We start from the raw sequence: 20,978 nt of genomic DNA on the forward strand, positions 1-20,978 counted from the left end.
ATTATGGGCTGCCCTGGTTTTATTCAAATTCAAATACTACATCAATTAAAAATTATCGTGCTGCGCTGCCACAAAACAATTCTGTCCATTATTTGTCACAATAAACTAAATTTAGAAAATTTCTGTCTGAAATAAATGTAAACTCTTAAGTGCACCTCACACAGTTTTCTGGAAGATTTGACAGATTGTTAGATTTAGGATTGGGGGCTTTTAAAAAAACATTCTTCTCAAACTATTATTTCACACTAATTTAAGGGGTTATAATGGTTAGGGTTTGAGTTGAGGGTAATTTGGGGTTTCTTTAATTAAAACATTGATCCAGGATCACATCTGACGGGGGGCTTGGCTGAGGCACCCCCATAATCTTTCACATAATTCCAAAAACTGTTTGGAACGACATGAGAGTGAGTAATGAATGTTAAAAACTATTTGTTCTGGAGTGAACTAACGCTTTTAAGAGTTGAACAAACATTCCTTAATATCACAGCTGGTTACGCTTCACCATTTCATTTGTTTCATTCCTGTTAATGGATAATATAACTCATCTATTTAATGTATATTCAAAAGAAAAGAAATAAATCTAAACATTTCTTCCATGGCACCCACTTTTGTATTTTTTCATTGTTTATTATTGTCTGTATAAGTCAGTTTTCATTATTATTGAACACACAATAGATTACTACTGGAGGACACACACTTTTCTTTTGCATATTTTTTTAGAAAACAAGCTAAAAATGCATTTGACATGAAAACACAACAGTAAGTGAAGTTTAAATTAATTTTATATTTTAAAATTATTAATATAAATTTTATATTAAATTACTTTGCAACACTGAAATATTTTATAGTATATACATTATAATCCATGTCTCTTTAAAATGTTAAATTCAGTCAGTATACTTTTCAGTACACTGCAAAAAATGACTTTCTTACTTAGTATTTTTGTCTTGTTTTCAGTAGAAATATCTAAAAATTCTTAAATCAAGATGTATTTTCTTAATGAGCAAAATGACCTGAGAAAATAATACTAGTTTTTAGACAAAAAATATACAATTTAAGTGAATTTCTGCTCAAAACAAGCTAAATTATCTGCCAATGGGGTGAGAAAATTTTACATGACTTAAGTGTTTAAGAAAAAAGAAATCTTGTTTCACAATTTTTTTTCTCACCCCATTGGCAGTTAATTTTGGTTGTTTTTAGGACAATTTCACTTAAATTGTGTATTATTTGTCTTAAAACTAGACTTATTTACTCATTTTGCTCATCAAGAAAAAGCATCTCAATTTAAGAATTTTTAGATATTTCTACTGAAAACAAGACAAAAATACTAAGTAAGAAAGTGATATTTTGCAGTGTAATCAAATGTATTTAGGATTGAAACAAATCAGATTAATTCTGTTGATGTATTGAATCTGTCTGTGAATCACACATGCATGAAGAGTTCTTGCATTGCAAATGTCTGCATGACTGTTACTGTGTGTCAGTTTCAGATAAAGATTACAAACACGATTACATTAAACTACAAAGAAAATATCCATTAACTGTTAAACCAGTACTGACTAATAGCCTTTCAGTGATCTGTCATTTTCATGAAAGCACCAGGTCAGCAAAACTTAAAGAATCATTATTTAGTCCATAGTTACTTAGCAGAGGGTTTGTACAATGTATATATTGCATATTAAATATAAAATGATTTATATCAAATAGTGCTGTTCTATCTGTTGAGTACATGTGAGAGAAAAGTTTAATCCTAAACTATAATAACATCCTAATCTGTATTAGTAAAACCAAGGTGATTTATAAAGCTTTAAACACATGTGGTGGTTTCCCACACAGGGATTAGACTAGTCATAGACTAAAATAAGTGTAAGAGCTGTCCAAACTGAAAACAACTTGTACTGACATATCTTAAAATACATCAGTGCCCTTTGTTTGCCTCAAAATGCACGCCAGTTTTTTTTTACTAAGGCATGTTTGTTCAAACTTGTTATATTTCATATTTAAACTAAGGTCTAGTCCTGGTTTAAGGTAATCCCTGTCCGGGAAACAACTCATTGATGTTTTTACTTGTAAATAATTTATCATTGAGAAGCAACTGACACAACATACATCTATACAGTTTATCACATTATGTCATTTATTCATGTTTTTTTTATGAAATAAGGAAAGTGTTTATTTTTAAATAACCCTATTGAGACGACCACAGTTAATGCTGTAGTTACTTGTATGTTAACTCATTCACCGCCAGCCTTTTTGAGAAAAGTTGCCCACCTGCATTTTTGTGATTTTAACAAAAGTTTCACAAAATTCCTTGCAGGAAAAATTATCTTCTATAAATATATAAACATACAAATTATATCAAATTAAAGAACACACCCTTTGCTTTCAAACAAACAATAAATAAACAAACAAACAAACAAACAAAATGGGGAAAAAACGTTTCATTATATATTTACTTTTTCCACTTAATTTAACCACTGAAATATGGATATTTCTCTTCAAAAATACAACATTTTGAGGAAAAAGCTTAAAAAATTGCGTTTTTGTAAAGGAATTTATGTTAGAGATCAGACTCTCTCAATGACTATCAAACATAAAGGCAGTTAAAATAAATCATTACTTCTTTTTAACTTCCGTTTTTGATAAATTCGGTTTTGGCCATCCAGTAGATAAAAGCGGTATTACACTTTCACTTTGAAATTCGTCCAGAAAAGCATATTTATTAGTTAAATATTAACTCATAATTGACGAGATAACTCGTCAATGGCGGGGAATGAGTTAATGTGTTAGCATTACTATAGTGAATTTAATTAGAACCTATTATGGAAACTCACAGTAAATGACAAACTGTGGAGAAAATGTAACTACAAATGATTCATGCTTTCATGTAGAGAGAGTGAGAGAGAGACAAAGATGAAGGAGGAGAATACGATGAAATGAAGAAAAATAATGAAAATATGTGAGACTTCATGACCTTCTGTTGTGTTTCCTCTAGAATCCAGCAGTGATGAAGATGAAGATGAGGAAGAGCATGAGAGCAGCAGTGAGGCATTCACAGACAGCATCGAGGATGAGGATGAGGATGATGTCGGACTCACAGCTCAGAGTTTGAGCGATCCAACGGTAACATGAAATATTTCATTCAGCTGCTGTTTGCTCATGGAAGCCATTTTTAAATCACACAAAACTACTAAAACTTTATTATCAATAGTTATTTTTTGTAAGCAAGGGTTTATTTAGCAAACCTTTAATCTGGGCATAAATTTAACCCTTTGACCAACCCATATGTTTTACCGCTTCAGCAGGCTTTACATGTTGCACTTTAATTTAAATGTTTGTGGGTCTAGTTCAGGTCTCTTAGATTGGAGGTCTTCTATATGACTTTGTATTGGGGTCCTGTGACCTCTAATCTACTCTACATCTATCTCTGTGCTATTATGGATAAAACTCAATTTTTCTAGAGAGAAATGAGCACAAAATAAAGTTTCATGAGAAAAACAATGAAAATTCACTCAAACATACATGTTTCATGACAAATCAGTTAATTTTTGATGCTTTTCTTACAGAATGCCGGGATGTTTAGTGGACCAATGAATGTAGGGTTGTTGTCCCAAAATACAAAAGAAGGGGCACAATGTGAAGATGTAGACGCAGCAGATCTGATGAATCGGGCCGAATGCTCTTCACACACTAACTGCAGGTACCCACATCCATCGCATACAACCTCAATTGTAGTTCATTTGCCATCAGTTGTAGTTTTGATGTGTTTTGGTATCATGGTTCTCGTAGAAACACTCAACCCAGTCTGCATGAAAGAAGAGCTGCGCCAAATCAAAGTGAAACTGGATTACAACTGAGATGTGAATTAAAATCTGGGTCAGAATTAAGAGCAGTGGATGAAGTATCTGTCAAGTGTCACAATGAAACAGATCGGATGAACTCCCATGAGCTTCAGAGAGGCTACCAGGAGGAGGAGGAAGATGAGGAAGATGATGATGATGAAGGTCAAGATGATCAGATTCCTCTGGGCAAGCGCAGACCTCCGTGGATAAAGCTGAAGGAGGGGAGGTGGAAGAGGAGGTGCACCAGACCACATTCTCTGGACCTCGGAGCGCTGCTGTCACACAAACCTACAGATCATTGCAAAGCTCAGGTGATCATTCTCCAGCCGTGTTTATATTCACAATAGATGTGATACACCCAAAGCATCAGTGTAAATGAATATTCAGCGTCTTTGTATTTGTTAATCAGGATGAGGTCGAGGGGGACTGCACGGATTCAGGTGCTGGAGGTGGAGCCAATGGGTTCTGGCAGCACGTGGAGGCGGGGCTTCGGGAGCAGGCTGAACATCTTCGTAGTGACCTCGCCGTGAGTCGTCAGGAGAGTCGTGATCTACAGGAGAGACTGATGGTGTCTGAGGCGACGGTTCATGCGCTCAATGAACAACTGAAAGACTACAGGGAACTCCTGAGTGAGAACACACACCAACATTTAATCATTTAACATGATAGATGAAGGGTATCATGTCAGATCATCTAAAACTACTACTCACACAAATCTATGGACAGATTTAAAGTAAAACATGAATACATTTTTTATACAGTAAGGTCCACTTCAAATGCTTATTCACTATTTTTATTGAAATGATTGACAGTCCTTTACAACAAACATGTCTGTGTTTCAGCGGAAAGTGCCGTTCAGAGGGACAGTAAACAGGTTCAGGTGGATCTTCAAGATTTGGGTTATGAGACGAGTGGTCGAAGTGAGAATGAAGCTGAGAGAGAAAACACCAGCAGCCCAGGTAAATAACACACATATTAACTCTTTCCCCGCCAGCTTTTTAAAAAAAAAAGTTGCCAGGGAGCACCAGGATTTTTTGTGATTTTCACAAAAGTTTAATGCTTTCCAAAACATTTTTTCTAATTTAAATATACAGTATAAACATACAATATATCAAATGAGAGAACAGATCCCCTTCATTTGTTGTCTTTTATCATGTCTCAAATATGGGAAGATTTCTTCAAAAATACCACATTTTGAACAAAATGTTGAGATAATTGCGTTTTAGTAAAGATACAGAGCTATGATCAAAACATACACAGAGTTTTTACTGTTTTTGGATCAGTGGATCCTTAACCGTGGGTTCACACAAGCCGCGTTTGAGGCGTCAAATTTGCATCTACTGCATCTAGTTTGCCGCTTGAACATTTTGAGTTTACTGGCTTCATTCACGTGTGAAAGCCGTGCGTGAAATTCTAGTCATCGAGACATTCACACGGACATTCTCGTCATGGGAGGGGGTTCTGTGACTCTGCTAGCTTCCTGTAATCACGTCACTACTAGAGCAAGCTCCTGATTGGTTAACGTGGCGCGTTTTTCCGCAAAAAGTTACATTTTTCAATTGCACTAAACGCCTCATTCACGCCCACGAGACCTCCAGACGCGCGTCAACGCATCTTTACATTGACTTAACATTGAAATCACTCGCGCTTGACGCCTTCTAGCGCAGCTGGTCTGAATGCAGCATAAGTGTTTTTTTATAAGTTGTGTAAGAGCACCACCTAGTGGATAAAAGCTGAAGTATGAATTGCCATAAAAACTCGTCATTGGCAGGGAAGTGTTTTCTTTTAATTGACGAAGCGACAACAAAATACAGTGCTACAGTAATATATCTGCTGCAAACATCAAACGTGCATCTGCATCATCTGTACTGTATCTGCACTTCATTTTTTCTCCGGCAGAACTGGATGAGTCTGAGATGTGCATCTCACTTTCGGGTGTGGGGAGCAGACGGCGTGGTTGGCATGGTACTTCGATGGATGATGACCCCGCTTCTCTGAAGTGTTTGGTGCAGGACCTGCGTGCACAGCTCTCTCGCTGCCACAAAGTCATCCGCAGCCTTCAACTGCGCGTGCGCTCGCTCTCGTCGACCTCAGACTATGCATCAAGTCTGGAGCGCACGCCACGTAAGGTAATCTTGCGTGAAATAAACATTAAAAGGGTTTTGTCCACCAGATATATTTTGTAATATTATGTTAATTAATCCGGCAGGTGAACTGGGAGTTTCAGGCCTCAACTGTTGTCAGTGCTGTAGATGAAGATGAAGGATGGCAGTCTGACGGGCCGATGAAGCCCAGTAAAGAGCTTCAGGAGCTGGTGAGTCGTGTGGCCCTGCTGGAGACCCAAATGAAAAGCTCGAAACTGGACGGGGAGAGTCGATCGGAAGAGGGCAAATGTGCCACTTGGCCCGGGTGAGTCCGTGCAAAGATATTTAATATTAACAAGATGCATCACTGCTATTGCTATGAATGGGGGAGATCCCAATGGTCAACACGGTCCCGCCTTCGAGTAAAAAGAGCCAATCATCAACCGTTAAAGAATGACATCCTCTGGGGGAGGGACTTTGCACACATTTAACTAAAAAAAACATTCCTAATTTGTATAATTTGATATAATCCGCACATGCACATAGCCGAGGTTGCCAGATCCACATAACAAAATCGCCCAATGGCCATTCAAAGCTAGCCCAAAAGCATCCCAAATATCAACATTATTAATGAATAACTCAGACTTGAATAAATAATAATAAAAATAACTTCCTGTTTTAACAGGAAGTACAACACACTGATCCAGGCTCAGGCGAGGGAACTGTCACATCTGCGTCAGAGGATGAGAGAGGGGCGGGGCATCTGTCACATCCTCACGCAACACCTGAGCGACACCACCAAAGGCTTTGAAGAGCTGCTGCGTGCCAATGACATCGATTATTACATGGGTCAAAGCTTTAGAGAGCAGCTTTCACAGAGTTCCTCTCTCGCTCAGAGAGTCAGCAGCAAGATCAGCGGATGTAAGCATGCAAACACCACACAACGTGATTTATACAGACACATTCAGATTCATCATTTATTCACAGCTGTGAATGTGTGCTGATTTATTACAACACTTTTGTTCAGGTGATCTTTCTGAGCAGCAAGAGGAGAAAGCACGTCGACATGAACTTCTAGCATTGAGGTGAGCATCTTCTCTTGAATAAGAGTCATTATTTTGATGGCTGTTAAGAGTTGATCTTCATGTTCTCTGTGACATCAGCAGGTTGAGTAAGGAGCTTCAACAGAAAGACCAAATCATCGAGTCTCTCCACACCAAGCTTCGACGACGACCTGACACACCCTGCAGCAGCCACGCCCCCTCTGAGACTACAGACCAATCAGATCATGCTTCGTATGTGTCTGATGAAAGAGTCTCCACCAATGAGGATCTGGATCTGTGTTCAGACATGGATGTGACCAGTGAGTTTGTACAGGAAGAGGTGGAGCCTAGACAAAAAGATACAGGTACAGCAACCTTTACATCTGTTTAAACACACAAACACTGCAGCTTTGTGTATATTTTGTTATTTTGAAGGCATATAGACACAAAATTAATGCTGTACAGCCAACTCATGTAACTTATTAATAAAGTTAATCATTAATACTGTTTATAATGTATATAATTAACATCCACTGTAAACTTCAAAGAGTAACAATGCAATACAATATTATATTATATAACTGAACTTTATATCAAACCCACATTTTTTTCTGCAACTTAAACATTTTTTAAAATTTAACTCTTTATGGTAAAAAAACTTTACACTAGCAAATGTTTTAAACTTTATCTCTTTACAGTAAAAATGTTTTAAACTTTAACTCGTTATGGTAAAAAAAACTTTACACTAGCAAATGTTTTAAACTTTAACTCTTTACGTCACTTTTTTAACTCTTTAGACTGTTTTTTTAAACTTTAACTCTTTATGGTAACATTTTTAAAAACTTTAACTCTTTACAGTGAAAATGTTTTAAAATTAAACTCTTTACGTTACTTTTTTAATTCTTTACGGTATTTTTTTAAAACTTTAACTCTTTAGGGTAAAAAATCTTTACACTAGGAAATGTTTAAAGCTGTAACTCTTTATGGTAATTTTTTTTAACTTTAACTTTTTACTGTACTTTTTTAAACCTTTACAGTCATTTTTTCAACTTTAACTCTTTACAGTAAAAATTGTTCAAACTTTATCTCTTTATGGTAAATTTTTTTTTTAAAGTTTAACTCTTTACAATAAAAATGTTTTAAACTTTAACTCTTTACAGTAAAAATCTTTACAGTAGAACATTTTTTAAACTTTATCTCTTTACGTCACTTTTTTAACTCTTCACAGTAAAAATGTTTTAAACTTTAACTCTGTACGTTACCTTTTAACTCTTTACAGTATTTTTAACTGTGTTTTTAACTCTTTATGGTAAAATTTTTGTAAACTTTAACTCTTTACGGTAAAAAGTCTTTACACTAGGAAATGTTTTAAGCTGTAACTCTTTATGGTACGTTTTTTTTAAACTTTAACTTTTTACTGTACTTTTTTAAACTCCTTACGGTAATTTTTTAAAAACTTTAACTCTTTACAGTAAAAATGTTTCAAACTTTAACACTTTACGGTAAAGATGTTTTTTAAAAGTTTAACTCTTTACAACAAAAATGTTTCAAACTTTAACACTTTACGGTAAAGATGTTTTTTAAAAGTTTAACTCTTTACAACAAAAATGTTTTAAACTTTAACTCTTTACGTTACTTTTTTACTCTTTATGGTATTCTTTTAACTTTAACTCTTTATGGTAATTTTTTTAAACTTTAACTCTTTATGGTAATTTTTTTTAAAGGTTTAACTCTTTACAATAATTTTTTTTAAACTTAAACCCTTTATGGTAAAAAAGTTTTAAACTTTAATTCTTTATGGTAAAAAATCTTTACTCTAGCAAATGTTTTAAACTTTAACTCCTTTACCGGACAGGGTTTAAAATAAGCTTTAATCTTTATTAGTTAGTCATGTCTTAAAAATTCTCTAAAAACACATATTACTGTAGATACAGATTACTAACTCCTGAATTAGAATATACAGGATTAATTTTAAACCACCTGTGCAAATCAGAATTAGCCAGATTGAGGTTCAGAAGGTGGTGTTAGTATTTAAAGTTCTGTTAAAACTTACTGTTTGCTGTAATATCTACAGGTTTATTTTTCGGACCCATGTCCAGTTCCCAGCCCCTGACCCCAAACCAGTACTGGTCTGCTAACCTGACCTCTGACCCCATCTCCTGTCTTGCTCTAGAGGGCAGGACTGTGAACGGTCACAGGCCACCAGTGAGAAGTGAGCACACATGTTTGAGCATGTGTGTGTGATAGTGTGTGTTTTTATTTTACCTGACTGATTAACACACACCTGTGTTGTGTGTAAATTACTGCATAACCAGCCCTCAAACACAGCTATATATAAATTGTACTTGCTAGTTATGAGAGCTTAATTTAACAGTCATTAAACAGATTGTCTTTGATTTTCACCCTGAATATTGAAAAACATGAATGACAGCAGCTGCCTGTGAAGACACAGTGGTGTTGTGATGTGGGTCACTGACCGTTTCAATTAAGAGTCTGTGCGTGGCTCTCCTGAATTTGCCAAGTGGTTTTACATTATGTTGACCCTGGAACAACATTTCAATCAACCAATGAGATTTCAGAAAATATGTTTAGAGTTTCAAGTTTAAGCTTACAACCAGAATTAGGTGCTTGTTTTTCATTTATCAGGTCCCTCGGATTTTAGGGTTCAGTTATGGTTAGGGTTTGGGGTGGGTTTAGGTTTTATTTACAAAAATGTTGTCCTTGGATCAACACAATATGTTGACTTGAGGACATCTCTCACTTGGCAAAATCAAGTCGAGTGTCTGCGCATCTCTCTAAACCAAATTTCTTCTTTGTCCTTCAGCTTTCAGTGCCCCTCATTCACTCTACAGCTATCAGCACCCAGCGCACAGCCCTCATTCCTTCAGTTATACATCACCAGTACCCCATCATGCACTGGGACATAGTGGTGGCCCATCTCTACAGACACACACAAACTTGATGGACAGCAGTGCATTGTGGGGCTTGGGAAATATACAAGGCTTTGATGGATCATATTATTTACAGACTGGGAACAGCCAATCAGGTGTGTGTGTGTCATCCACGTGTAGCTCATTTAAGTGTATGATAAAAAGAAGGAACAACCAAAAATTAAACTTAATTGAGTTGAACTCTGTAACATAGATGGTCAAAGTCTCTGTGTTTATAGACATAAAGGTTTCTCATAAAAGTCATCAGATGTGATGTTGTTGACAGGTGTGGATGTGATTGAGGAACATCTGCGAGAGATTCGTTGTCTTCGTCAGCGTCTGGAAGACTCCATCAGAACCAATGAGAGACTGAGACAACAGTTAGAGGGACGTCTGTCCACAGTTGCACGAGAGACAGGTGTGTGTGTGTGTACAGTATGTATAAAAACATTACGTCTATGGAATGTCCCTAAAAAACAAGGAAACACAACATGCCATAGACATAATGAAAAGTGCTATGGAAAAAAATTAATTTGTAGTTGCTGTCCTATCAATCAGTAATAAATATTCAAGCGTGTTGTTTCTTATGATTGAAATTCACAAGATGCATTTAAACCACCTCTGTGCGGCATTTAAGTCTTGCAAGGTATGTGAGCCTTCTTACGTGGAGTAAAATCCCTATAGTCTAAACAGTCAAATAAACATAATTTAAAGTCCCCCTGTAGTTGATAATTTTATCTTTTAAAAAATATTCTTTGAGCATCATAATAGCATATAGAAAAGTTTTTCCTGTGATAATAATTTCTTTATGCTTTAAAACAGCTTTAATGTAACTCTACACCCTTGCCTCAATTAGCACAGATTCCAGCACGGGTCCATTTTTGGAGATCCGCTCCCACCCGTACCGCAAAGTTCAGCACCAGATCCGACCCGTCACCCATGATAATATAAAAATTAAATCCGCACCAGCACAGATCTATTAATATTTGGCTCGTTACCTGCATACGCATAATTCACACACGCAAAAATCATTCCAATTAAAGTGCTTTATTTTTTATCTCTCGTACGCTAAAGTGCACTTTGTTTTGCGGCATTCAAGTAGCCCATCATCGGCACCTAAATAGACGATGGAACCTGATAACTATACACAAATATACCCATTACTGGAAAAAGAACAAGAAAAAAATGCAACCTACCTACACAACCCCTGCTGTGCTCCTACAAGTCTCGTTTGAAATGCTTACTAAGAGAAGATGTTCCCAGTTTCCGGTTATCAACTGCAAAACTTTATACAACTCCTGCAACACTCGCTCCAACTAGGCTACGAGAAGCATCAACAAAGGTTGCGCACTGTCCCAGTGGTGGTGACGTGATGGGTCAAATGTCATATGTTGCGCATGTAATGGTAATTTAGACATACAAATATTGTAAAAATTGTTTTCATTCGCGCTACGACCCGCACGCACAGAGTTAATTATCTGCCCACATCCCCGCCTGTGAATTTTGGAAATGTCACAATCCACCCGTTTTAGACATTTTTATGCAGGAATCTGCTGGTACCCATTGCAGGACTCTGAATTAGTATATGCGGAACCATGAATATGCAAATTAGTCCACACCTCTATTCAATCGCACCAGCACAGACCATAGATATATATGTAAATAGATGCTCGATATCGCATTTCCATACATATAGCTGATGGTTTCACACAATGCATACTCAGCAATGTTGTTGAATAATGAAAGGACCTTTAGGTTTCCATGGACCTAAAGGTTAAGGCTCATGTTTAAATATTCAACTAATAATATAATTTGTTATTAAAGTGAGCAGTGAAGAGGTGGAGCAACTTCGTGAGGCTGTGCTTTCTGGCCGTGCTCGGCTCAAGCAGGCGGAGTTAGAGGCGGAGCAATGGAAGGAGGAGTTAAGGAGACTGCAAACGCACAACTGTGATCAAAGTCAGCAAATACAACAGCTGCGACAGGAGCGACAAAACACTCAGGAGCAAAGCAATAGGTCTAAAAACCACACGTAACAGAAATACAGACTGTGCTTATACACAACAGTATGATTGGATGAGTACTGAGATGAGTCAAACTCTTTTGTTTTATGGCAGGCTGCAGCATGAAGTGAGTTTACTTCAACAGCAGCTCTCAGAGAGCAGACAGCTCTTACGATCTCTACAATGTGAACTCCAGCTGTATGAACGCGTGTGTGGAGGAAGAAAGAGCGCCCCCGCAGGTAATACACTGAAATTGCATCATCATCAGCTTGAAAACTAAGTTTTTTTGTAATGAATCCGAATCATTCTTTTGATTTTTGTGGTTAGGGTGTGTGTGTGAGGTGCAGTACCCATCAGTGGAATTGCGGGAGTTGTTAGTGGAGATTCGGGCTCTAAGGGTCCAGCTGGAGCACAGCGTACAGGAAAACAGCGCTCTCCGCTCTCAGCTACAGAAACAGTTGGATCAGTCCATCGAACAGCGTCCGTCTCCCATCATTCCTGCCAGCCCGCTGAGAGATGCACTTTACCGCAGACAGTTACTGCACGGTAACATGCATACAAGCTCTTTTTTCTTCATCTGTCTTGCTGTGAACACTGTGATTCATGTTGTAGTCTGAGAAAGTATTTAAAAATATAAAGTTTGATAATAAAGTGTCTGATTTGCACGTTTTGAAGTGTGTATGTTGGATGTGTGTGATCTCCACAGACCCGTCTCCTTCTCCTCCAGTCAGAGATGTTGGTCCGTTTCCAGCTGGACCTCTGTATTCACCATACTCAGAGCTGGAGGAGAACACACTTAACACTAACGGTGTGTGCAAATATATCATAACTGTTCTCACTAAAACAGGCTGATGAATGAATGTAGATCAGTGTTACACTTCAGTACTTTACAAGAGTGACAACCGCATTTTACTACAGAATTAATTCCTGCATCTTTGCTACAGAATGCAACGGTCTCATACACTGCGGCTAAATTCATTTGGCATTTAACCTTTGAATGCTTATTCTTGTTCTGTGCACACACACACTTCAGTCATTTACAAGAGTGACAACTACATCTACTACAGAATTAACTCAAATTGAACAACTAGTTGTTGACGAAGTATTTAACTCTTTCCCCGCCAGCGTTTTTAAAAAAAAGTTGCCAGCCAGCGCCAGCATTTTTCATGATTTTCACAAAAGTTTAATGCCTTCCAGAAAATGTTCTTCTTTAAATATATAAACAAACAATATATCAGATGAAAGAACAGACCCTCTGCTTTCAAACATAAAAAAAGTTTCATCCTACCTTCATTAGTTCTCTTGTAATCACCTCTCAAACATGGGTAGGTTTCTTCAAAAACACCCAATTTTGAGCAAAAAGCTGAGATAATTCAATTTTTGCGAAGGACTTTTCATAGAGATCCGATGCAGAGCGATCTTTAAAACATACACAGAGTTCTTTCTCTTTCACGTGAGGCACTACTTCCGGGTTGTGTAAGTTGCAGAAGTGCTGGATAATAGCGGTATTGCGGAAAGACGGAAAATCTCGTCATTGGCGGGGAAGCGTTTTCTCTTAATTGACGAGATATCACGTCAATGGCGGCGAAAGAGTTAAACGCGCATCATAGACTCTTCTGAAAAAATTCATTCCTAGAAGATGAAAATGTCTTCTGTATGTGCTTTGCAGAAACAAAAATCCCAAGATAAACCGAAATAAATTAAAATGCTTTACCTCAAAGATTAAAATATTGGGACAAGCACCTTCACACTTTAATTCTTTCCCCACCATTGACAAGTTATCTTGTCTTTGACAGGGATACGTTTTCTCTTAAAGTGGACATATCATGAAACTCAGACTTTTTCCATGTTTAAGTGATATAATTGGGTCCCCAGTGCTTCCATCAACCTAGAAAATGTGAAAAAGATCAACCCAGTAACTTGTGGCTCCCCTTGTGATGTCAGAAGGGGATCTTATTATAATAATACCACCCCTTAATCTGTACTATCCAACCACGCACTGCCATTTAGTGCAGAGATCAGCTCATTTGCATTTAAAAGGACACACCCAAAAACAGCAAATTTTTGCTCACACCTACAAAGTGCAATTATAACATGTTATAATAAATTATCTATGGCCTCATACACACTGCAAACTTTCGGGAGTGACAACCGCATTTAAATGCGGGAGTGAAACCCCTAAATGTTCGTTTCATGTCTGTACAGAACAAGACTCACTCCCAAAATTGTGATGATTGTCACAGAGATAACCATAGCAACGCTCTGCCGTCTTGCTTGTTTATCACTCACAGCTTTGACCAAAATAATTAAACAGCATTATGTTTTGCAATAAACCTCCAGCTTGACTTTGTGTATTGTACACATTTGTGAGGCTGCTCCACGCTGTCTGTAACGTTGCCAGGTCCTCGTCTTTTTTTGTACTTGCATTCCGTTTTGGCGCTTAACTGTTTATGGCTTTTGGCTCATGAAGCGATCAAGTTTTTGGTGTTATTAAAGTGTGAAGATTCCGGTCACAATATTTTGATCTTTGAAGTAAAGAATTTGGATTTATTTCGATTTATTATTGGATTTTTCTTATTCGCTGTTTTTTCGTGCAAGATCTGGCAACACTAGTCAGTTAACGCTCGTGCCTCTTTCATTTTCTGCACCGCGCATACAGTTAACTTTTCCCCTTATAGGCATTTACTTTTTCAAAAGAGACCTGTTATGTTCATGATGCACGTTTAAACACTTTATTAACTAATAGTTGTTCAGTTCAGTTATGTACACACTATGCTGAGTTTTGTAAATGCGGTTGTCACTACCTGCATTTTGCGGGAGTTAATTCAGTTGTAGAATGCGGTTGTCAGTCCCGTAAATTACTAAAGTGTGTGTGTACAGAACAGCAATAAGTATTAAAAGGTGAAGTGACAACCGAATTAATATGCATTGTGTACGGGACCTAAATGTACTTTTAAGCTAAAACTTCACATATGTACTCTGGGGAAGCCAAATATTTATTTTACATCTTAAAAAAGTCTTCTGAAATGTCCCCTTTAATTGATGAGTTTTTACAGCAATCTATATTTCTGCTGTTATCCACTAGGTGGCACTCTTACCTAACTTATAAAACACTGAAGCATCCACTGATCTAAAAAACAGTTCAAATTCTGATCTCTAACAAAAGTCCTTCACAAAAATGCAATTATTTCAGCACAAATTTTTGTATTTTTAAAGAAACCTACCCATATTTGAGAGGTGATAAAAAGATAGGATGAAAGTTTATTTTTTGTTTAAGGCCAGTTGGACCCGTTAACAAGCATTCAAAATAAATCATCCAAATTGTAAGGAATCAATCATTGAAATTGACCATGTAAAATCAAGATTGGTGTAATAAAAAATAAAGGCGACTTGACTTCAACAAGACTTGTTAAAATCCATGTAAAGTCATTTCAGAGAATTAATTGTAAACACATTATAAATGTTAGAAATGTATTGCTAAAACACGTTACAGACTCAACTATGTAGTACTCAAATTGGGAGTCAAAACAGCTTTTCCAGATTTCTGTGTTCAGGATAATTTGGGCGGGGCTAAAGCGGTGGCTCGATGATGCACTGGAGCCACCATGCATGGCCCCACCCCTAACACAATCACGAGCATCCATTCAGGTTGTAGAGCTATTTGAAAGTTAAGAGAGACGGCAGCTTTTGCGCAGGGAGCAGAAAATCCTGTCTGTCTTTTGGATATTTTAAAAACTTTATTTGGAGTTTTTAATCATTCTAACCTGTGAATCAGCTGTTGGTGATGTTGTTTGATGACGTTTACAGCTGTGACAACATGAAATTGAATCTTTCCCTCAGATTCTCTGGAACCTCACAGCGATCTGGAAGGAGAAGCTCCGGACGGCTCGTTCGCCAACCGTAATGGGCGTCACGCGATCGGGCACGTGGACGACTACAGTGCGCTGCGGCAGCAGGTGTTGGAGGGAAGCGGTCTGACACGGCGGATGGAGGCAGCGCTACAGTCCTGTCTTAACAGTGCACTGCTGGAGATCAACACTGGGAAGGTGATGCTGATGAACGGCCTCTGATGAATGAAGCGCTCTGAACAAACAGCAGATATTTTACATGTTCTGTGTCTCTTTAAGGCACTGGAATACAACACAGTGAAGACGCTGCTCTCAGACACCAAGACTTTACGTCAGATTCTGGACGAGGCCACATCTTTACTCAAGATGTTCTGGCGGGCGGCGCTACCAAGCGGTGATGGCCCCGCCCATCTCATCCAGAAGGTTCGAAGCTCAAACTTTTTTAAATGATTGCCACATTCACTAAACATTAAAAGCAAAATGAAATGTAAATGTGGTTTGACACAGGAACAGACCATGCGCAGCGAGATCCAGTCATTACATCTGAGGATCGCTGAACAGGAGGAAGTTCTGCAGGGAACCGTCCAGCGTTTGCGGAGTACCAACCGCACTAAAGAAAGCATGGAGACATTTATTGTTAACCAGTGTGAGTTTGAGTTTCTAGACCGAGATCAATCCAGTTCATCTTTGTAGTTATATTGTAGGTTTTGGGTGTTTAAGCTTTAATGATGCATTTGTTTTGTAGTGTCCAGGACTCGAGATGTGTTGAAAAAAGCCAGAGCCAACCTTGAGGTGAGATGAATCTCTGTCAGCTAGTGCTTCACCAGTATATGTCGCTGTAAACCCAGTTACAGTCATTTCTTTGTGATTTAATGTTATATATCTTAAATATTGACTGAGAAAGGTCATGTCAAAGATTAAAATCAAACTCCTCTTTAGATTATGAGACTTAAGCCTAAATTTCACAGAGAGGGTGCGTGTGTATATTTCAGGGATTTCACATATATGGGCTTTTAAAGATGAGCTGGTGTCATTATATGAATGGAGGATTCATTGATGATATCAGTTTGTATTTGTCTTTGATTTTTGTGTGTTGATTTTTTTCTCTGAATGTTTTTAGAAGAATGAGCTCAGGATCTCCTCTCTAAGCTCCTCCTCTTCCTCTCATTGCCATGGTAACATGCTGTCTTGTGCCATGTGCATATCTGTGCTTAGCTCATGCTGCTTATGAGACTATCAGGTTACATTATTATGGGATGGATTAAATTGTTGTATAATTGTTTTGACATGGTTATGATAAGGGTGAATGAATACAGGAAGACTGTTTAAACACATGCCCACTTTTATATCTGTATTTATAGTGGTTTTGTTGAGGTTCTTACCGTATAGATCTTAAGTTCCTATTGAGTTTTTGTTATATATGACCCAGTCTGTGTAAACCCAGGTAAAGTCATTTATTTATGGCAAAAAATAAATTTCTCTGGCTAAAAATATGTTTTAAATAAATGCTAAATACATTTTGTAGAATGTAAAGCTTTTTAAATTTGAAAATATATTTAGTTTTAATCTTCAAATATTATATTTCAAAATGTATTTCAGGGGCAACAAATACATTTCTAATTTTTACAAACTGTAGAGCAAAAAATATATTGTATATATTCAACATTTGAAGTGGTTCAAAGCCTTTCCTAAAAGTTGTCCTAAAACCAATACCTGTTCTTGTCTTAGGACAAATATGAGGAGAATTTTTGATCCACTTCAAATGTCAAGTAGTATATATATATATATATATATATATATATATATATATATATATATATATATATATATATATATATATATATATATATATATATATATATATATATATATATATATAATATATACACACACACACAGACAAAATATAAAGTTTGTATAAAATATTTTTGCAGTTTAAATTTAATGTTTGCAAGTATGTAACATATAAAGTTTTTCTTCCAATGCAATAATATAAATGCTTTAAAATATATTTCTTTTAAAAATATATATATTAAAATATAAAAAAATGGCCAAAACATATTTCTTAATATATTTTAGCACATATATTTTTGGCCATTTTTGTATATTTTGAAATAAATTTAAAATTATATTTGAAAATGTTTTTCTGCTAAATCGGTGTGATTTACATAATACTTTGTTTTCTACATAAAATCATAAAGCAAAGAACATTCTGTGACATTATTAACTTGATAGTTTTAATATTGACTGAGTAATATCATGTCAAAGATTGAATTCAAACTATGATGCTAAAAATTTAGTCATTAGATTATCAAGACTTGGATTTCACAGACAGGGTGTTATTTCGTGTGAGTGTACAGTACAGAGTTCATCCTAACCTTAAGGAGGTTTCAAGGTGTTGACCAGTTGACTATACAAAGTTTTTTCTTATAATACAATTGCTTAACAAATGCAAACATTTCCGATGATTTAAGGATATTCGACTGAAAACACTAAATGCTGCAGTTGTTTAAGTTTATTTATAATCTCATGACTCTAAACCTTCAGACCTTTAACTATTATGCACTTTTACACACATGCTGCTTACTATCATTCTGCATATCACATAAGCACTAACAGAGAAATCATCTGAATTCATTTAAGATAAACTTATTTATTACTTATAAACTTAAACTAACTAATTAACACTTACATGTATGCATTTGGCAGGCACTTTTATCCAAAGTGACTTATAGTACATTACAAGTTATCAGCATGTGTGAGCTCGAACCCATGAGATTTGTGCTGCTAACGCAATGCTTAAGCAATGAGCTTTACAGGAGCACATATCAAGTCACTATAGGTATGTTTACATGCAACCAAATAACCCGTTTGTTGATGGCTCTATCGGATTAAAAAGTCTTCAAACACCTTAATCAATATGATTGAGGTCGATCGGATGCCAATTTGGAACGTATTGAAGGGGGTGATGTAATCTGATCTGTGATCCAATAATCAGAAGAAAAGTACGCATGTAAACACGCGAATTGTAGTATTTACTCAGTAAGATACAAAAATACCTTCTGCACATGCGCAGAAGAATTGTGATCGGGTTCACATTTTCGGATTAAATCCAGAGATAAAGCTTGAACACAAAAAGAGATGCTGTGCGTTGCCAAGTCCTTTGCTTTTTGCAGACTTCAGATTTGGGCTACTTTTCAACTGTTTCAGCAAGTTGATTTTGTTCTGCGGGTTAAAGATGAAAGGATTTTGTTTATTAGTTATTGGTATTTGGGTTGTGAGTAGTCATTGGAATGTTGTTGGGCTAGTTTTGAATGTCCATTGGGCTGGTTTTGATACGCGAATCTGGCAACCCTGGCTGTACGCTTGCGCAGACGTTTGGTTCGGATTATATAGAATGTATATATTTTAATCAGTTTAAGGTGCATGTAAACTGTATTGTCATGACCTGCAATCTGATTAAATTCATTCAGATTGACAAAATTTTGTGCATGTAAACACAGCTAATGCGTGTGAATGCAATTAAATAAATCATTTTAGTCTGGCTGGCTGTTAAGGTAGTATTGACTTTATATAAATAATAAAAAAATATTGATTTTAATCATGCTTATTTCACGCAGGAAAAATCCTCACAGGACATTCTGATCGGGGTCATGTGACCCACTCTCGTTCTGCGATCACCATGACAACAGCCAATCACCGCCGCCTGTGAAGAAGTGCAGCAGGGATGCTGTTTCACGGTAAACCAGCAGCCTCACCTCCTTCATCGTGACTTCTCTGTCCCTGATCTCACAGACTGCCGCTAAATTCCCTCCAGTATCTGAGGGGATTCATGCAAAAACAAAAGGACAGGCACAGTTAAAGCAAAAGCTTTTGAGTTCTGTTTCTGATAAATGACGTTCTGCTTTCGCACGCTTGTTATAAGGATTAGTGTAGTTGGCATCATTCAATGCTATTGACTGAAATGGTATGTGTAGTATTTGCATGTCATAATAAAAGTTATAAAACTAAACTAGCGTCAGATTTCGTGAGGTGAGCTTCACCGGAACGTGCCAAATTTTGGATTTAGTTTTTTTACATTTTGCCTTAACAGTGACAATGCTCAAGGTGTCAATGTAATGATAAACATGATAAACACTAACATCATATTATCAACTTTGTTAGATTGCTGAAAATAACCTTCAGGTGTATTGGCCATTGTATATGCATGCCGCCTTAAGTGAATAACTGGATTGAAATCATTAGAAATGTAAGTGGCCATTAATGAATGTAAATGGCAACCCTTATTCAAATCTCTGCATTTCTTATTAAGATGACAAACTTTGGCAAGATGTTGGTCAAACAAAACAGTCTAGCCAATCATAGCCAAGATGTGTTCGATTCATGCTGTGTAACGTTACTGCTTACACAGATAATGTACATACGTTATGCGATTGTTGTATTAGTTTCGTGGTTCACATATTCATGCGATATAGCAGGTTTTTAAAACATGGGAAACTGTGCAATAGCCATTTGACACATTGACTGCTGATTGTACTGAATGCATCAATCCAAGTATTAATTGTAGTATTTGCCTGAAACATTATGGAGTTGCCTTGAAAACCTAAAGCTTGCAAGTGTCATTCCTAGTGATTCTGTTTTGCCTTTCACCAGCCATCTACGCAAGCAAAAACTCTTCAGTGAGAAATGCAATAACAAATTTAGGCCTTGTGCCTGTGCCATAGCATTCGTAATTTGCCAAATGGTTTTAAAAGTATTATCTTACTGAATGGAGAAAGGCCAAAGCTAAAACAGGGGAAAATACTATAAAGGTCATGTCGGTTCTGAAACTAGAATGTATAGTATGTATATAATGCTTAAATGCTCCGTTGTTGGTATAGTTATATATGACTGTGTAATGTAATAAAATGTGCCGACACATGAGACAAAACAACTCTGTGTCTGAAGCTGAAATCTGCATTTTGAAATTAAAACATGAATAAACAACTGAAACGCATTCATGGTTTTCATTTTGTGTGTAAGCTCAGGTAAAAAAGTATACTTGAATACTAAAAATATACTTCAATATATATACTTCAAACCAACAAGTACATTTTTAGTACAATTGTTATTTTTCTGCTAAATAGTGTAAAAGTTATACACTAAAATGTACTCATTTAAAGTATACTTCTACTTCAGTAGTAATTCAGTGCACTTGAAATGAGTCCCAGTTAGCAAGCAACCATTGAAAC

General features: G+C 36.5%; 1 protein-coding gene across 4 annotated transcripts in view; it reads left to right on the forward strand.

Moving 5' to 3' along the window:
• The window catches only part of LOC129443204 (myomegalin), a 34,382-nt gene extending 13,643 nt beyond the window's left edge, over positions 1–20,739 (forward strand). The window contains exons 17-39 of one of the 4 annotated variants that reach the window (XM_073864482.1): positions 2,996–3,123; positions 3,567–3,700; positions 3,790–4,153; positions 4,252–4,471; positions 4,685–4,801; positions 5,742–5,971; positions 6,052–6,251; positions 6,612–6,847; positions 6,954–7,011; positions 7,090–7,334; positions 9,044–9,181; positions 9,794–10,015; positions 10,186–10,317; positions 11,724–11,913; positions 12,014–12,138; positions 12,227–12,445; positions 12,606–12,707; positions 15,740–15,945; positions 16,027–16,170; positions 16,255–16,393; positions 16,493–16,539; positions 16,868–16,922; positions 19,368–20,739. In XM_073864482.1, the coding sequence (XP_073720583.1) occupies positions 2,996–3,123; positions 3,567–3,700; positions 3,790–4,153; positions 4,252–4,471; positions 4,685–4,801; positions 5,742–5,971; positions 6,052–6,251; positions 6,612–6,847; positions 6,954–7,011; positions 7,090–7,334; positions 9,044–9,181; positions 9,794–10,015; positions 10,186–10,317; positions 11,724–11,913; positions 12,014–12,138; positions 12,227–12,445; positions 12,606–12,707; positions 15,740–15,945; positions 16,027–16,170; positions 16,255–16,393; positions 16,493–16,539; positions 16,868–16,922; positions 19,368–19,459 (3,743 nt within the window). In that variant the 3' untranslated portion in view covers positions 19,460–20,739. The remainder of the gene's footprint in view (positions 1–2,995; positions 3,124–3,566; positions 3,701–3,789; positions 4,154–4,251; positions 4,472–4,684; positions 4,802–5,741; positions 5,972–6,051; positions 6,252–6,611; positions 6,848–6,953; positions 7,012–7,089; positions 7,335–9,043; positions 9,182–9,793; positions 10,016–10,185; positions 10,318–11,723; positions 11,914–12,013; positions 12,139–12,226; positions 12,446–12,605; positions 12,708–15,739; positions 15,946–16,026; positions 16,171–16,254; positions 16,394–16,492; positions 16,540–16,867; positions 16,923–19,367) is intronic. The other 3 variants (XM_073864485.1, XM_073864484.1, XM_073864483.1) reach the window with 3 other exon arrangements.
• The last annotated feature ends 239 nt before the right edge of the window (positions 20,740–20,978 follow it).

This window comes from Misgurnus anguillicaudatus, unplaced genomic scaffold (genome assembly GCF_027580225.2).
Source record: "Misgurnus anguillicaudatus unplaced genomic scaffold, ASM2758022v2 HiC_scaffold_26, whole genome shotgun sequence".
Lineage (NCBI taxonomy): Eukaryota > Metazoa > Chordata > Actinopteri > Cypriniformes > Cobitidae > Misgurnus > Misgurnus anguillicaudatus.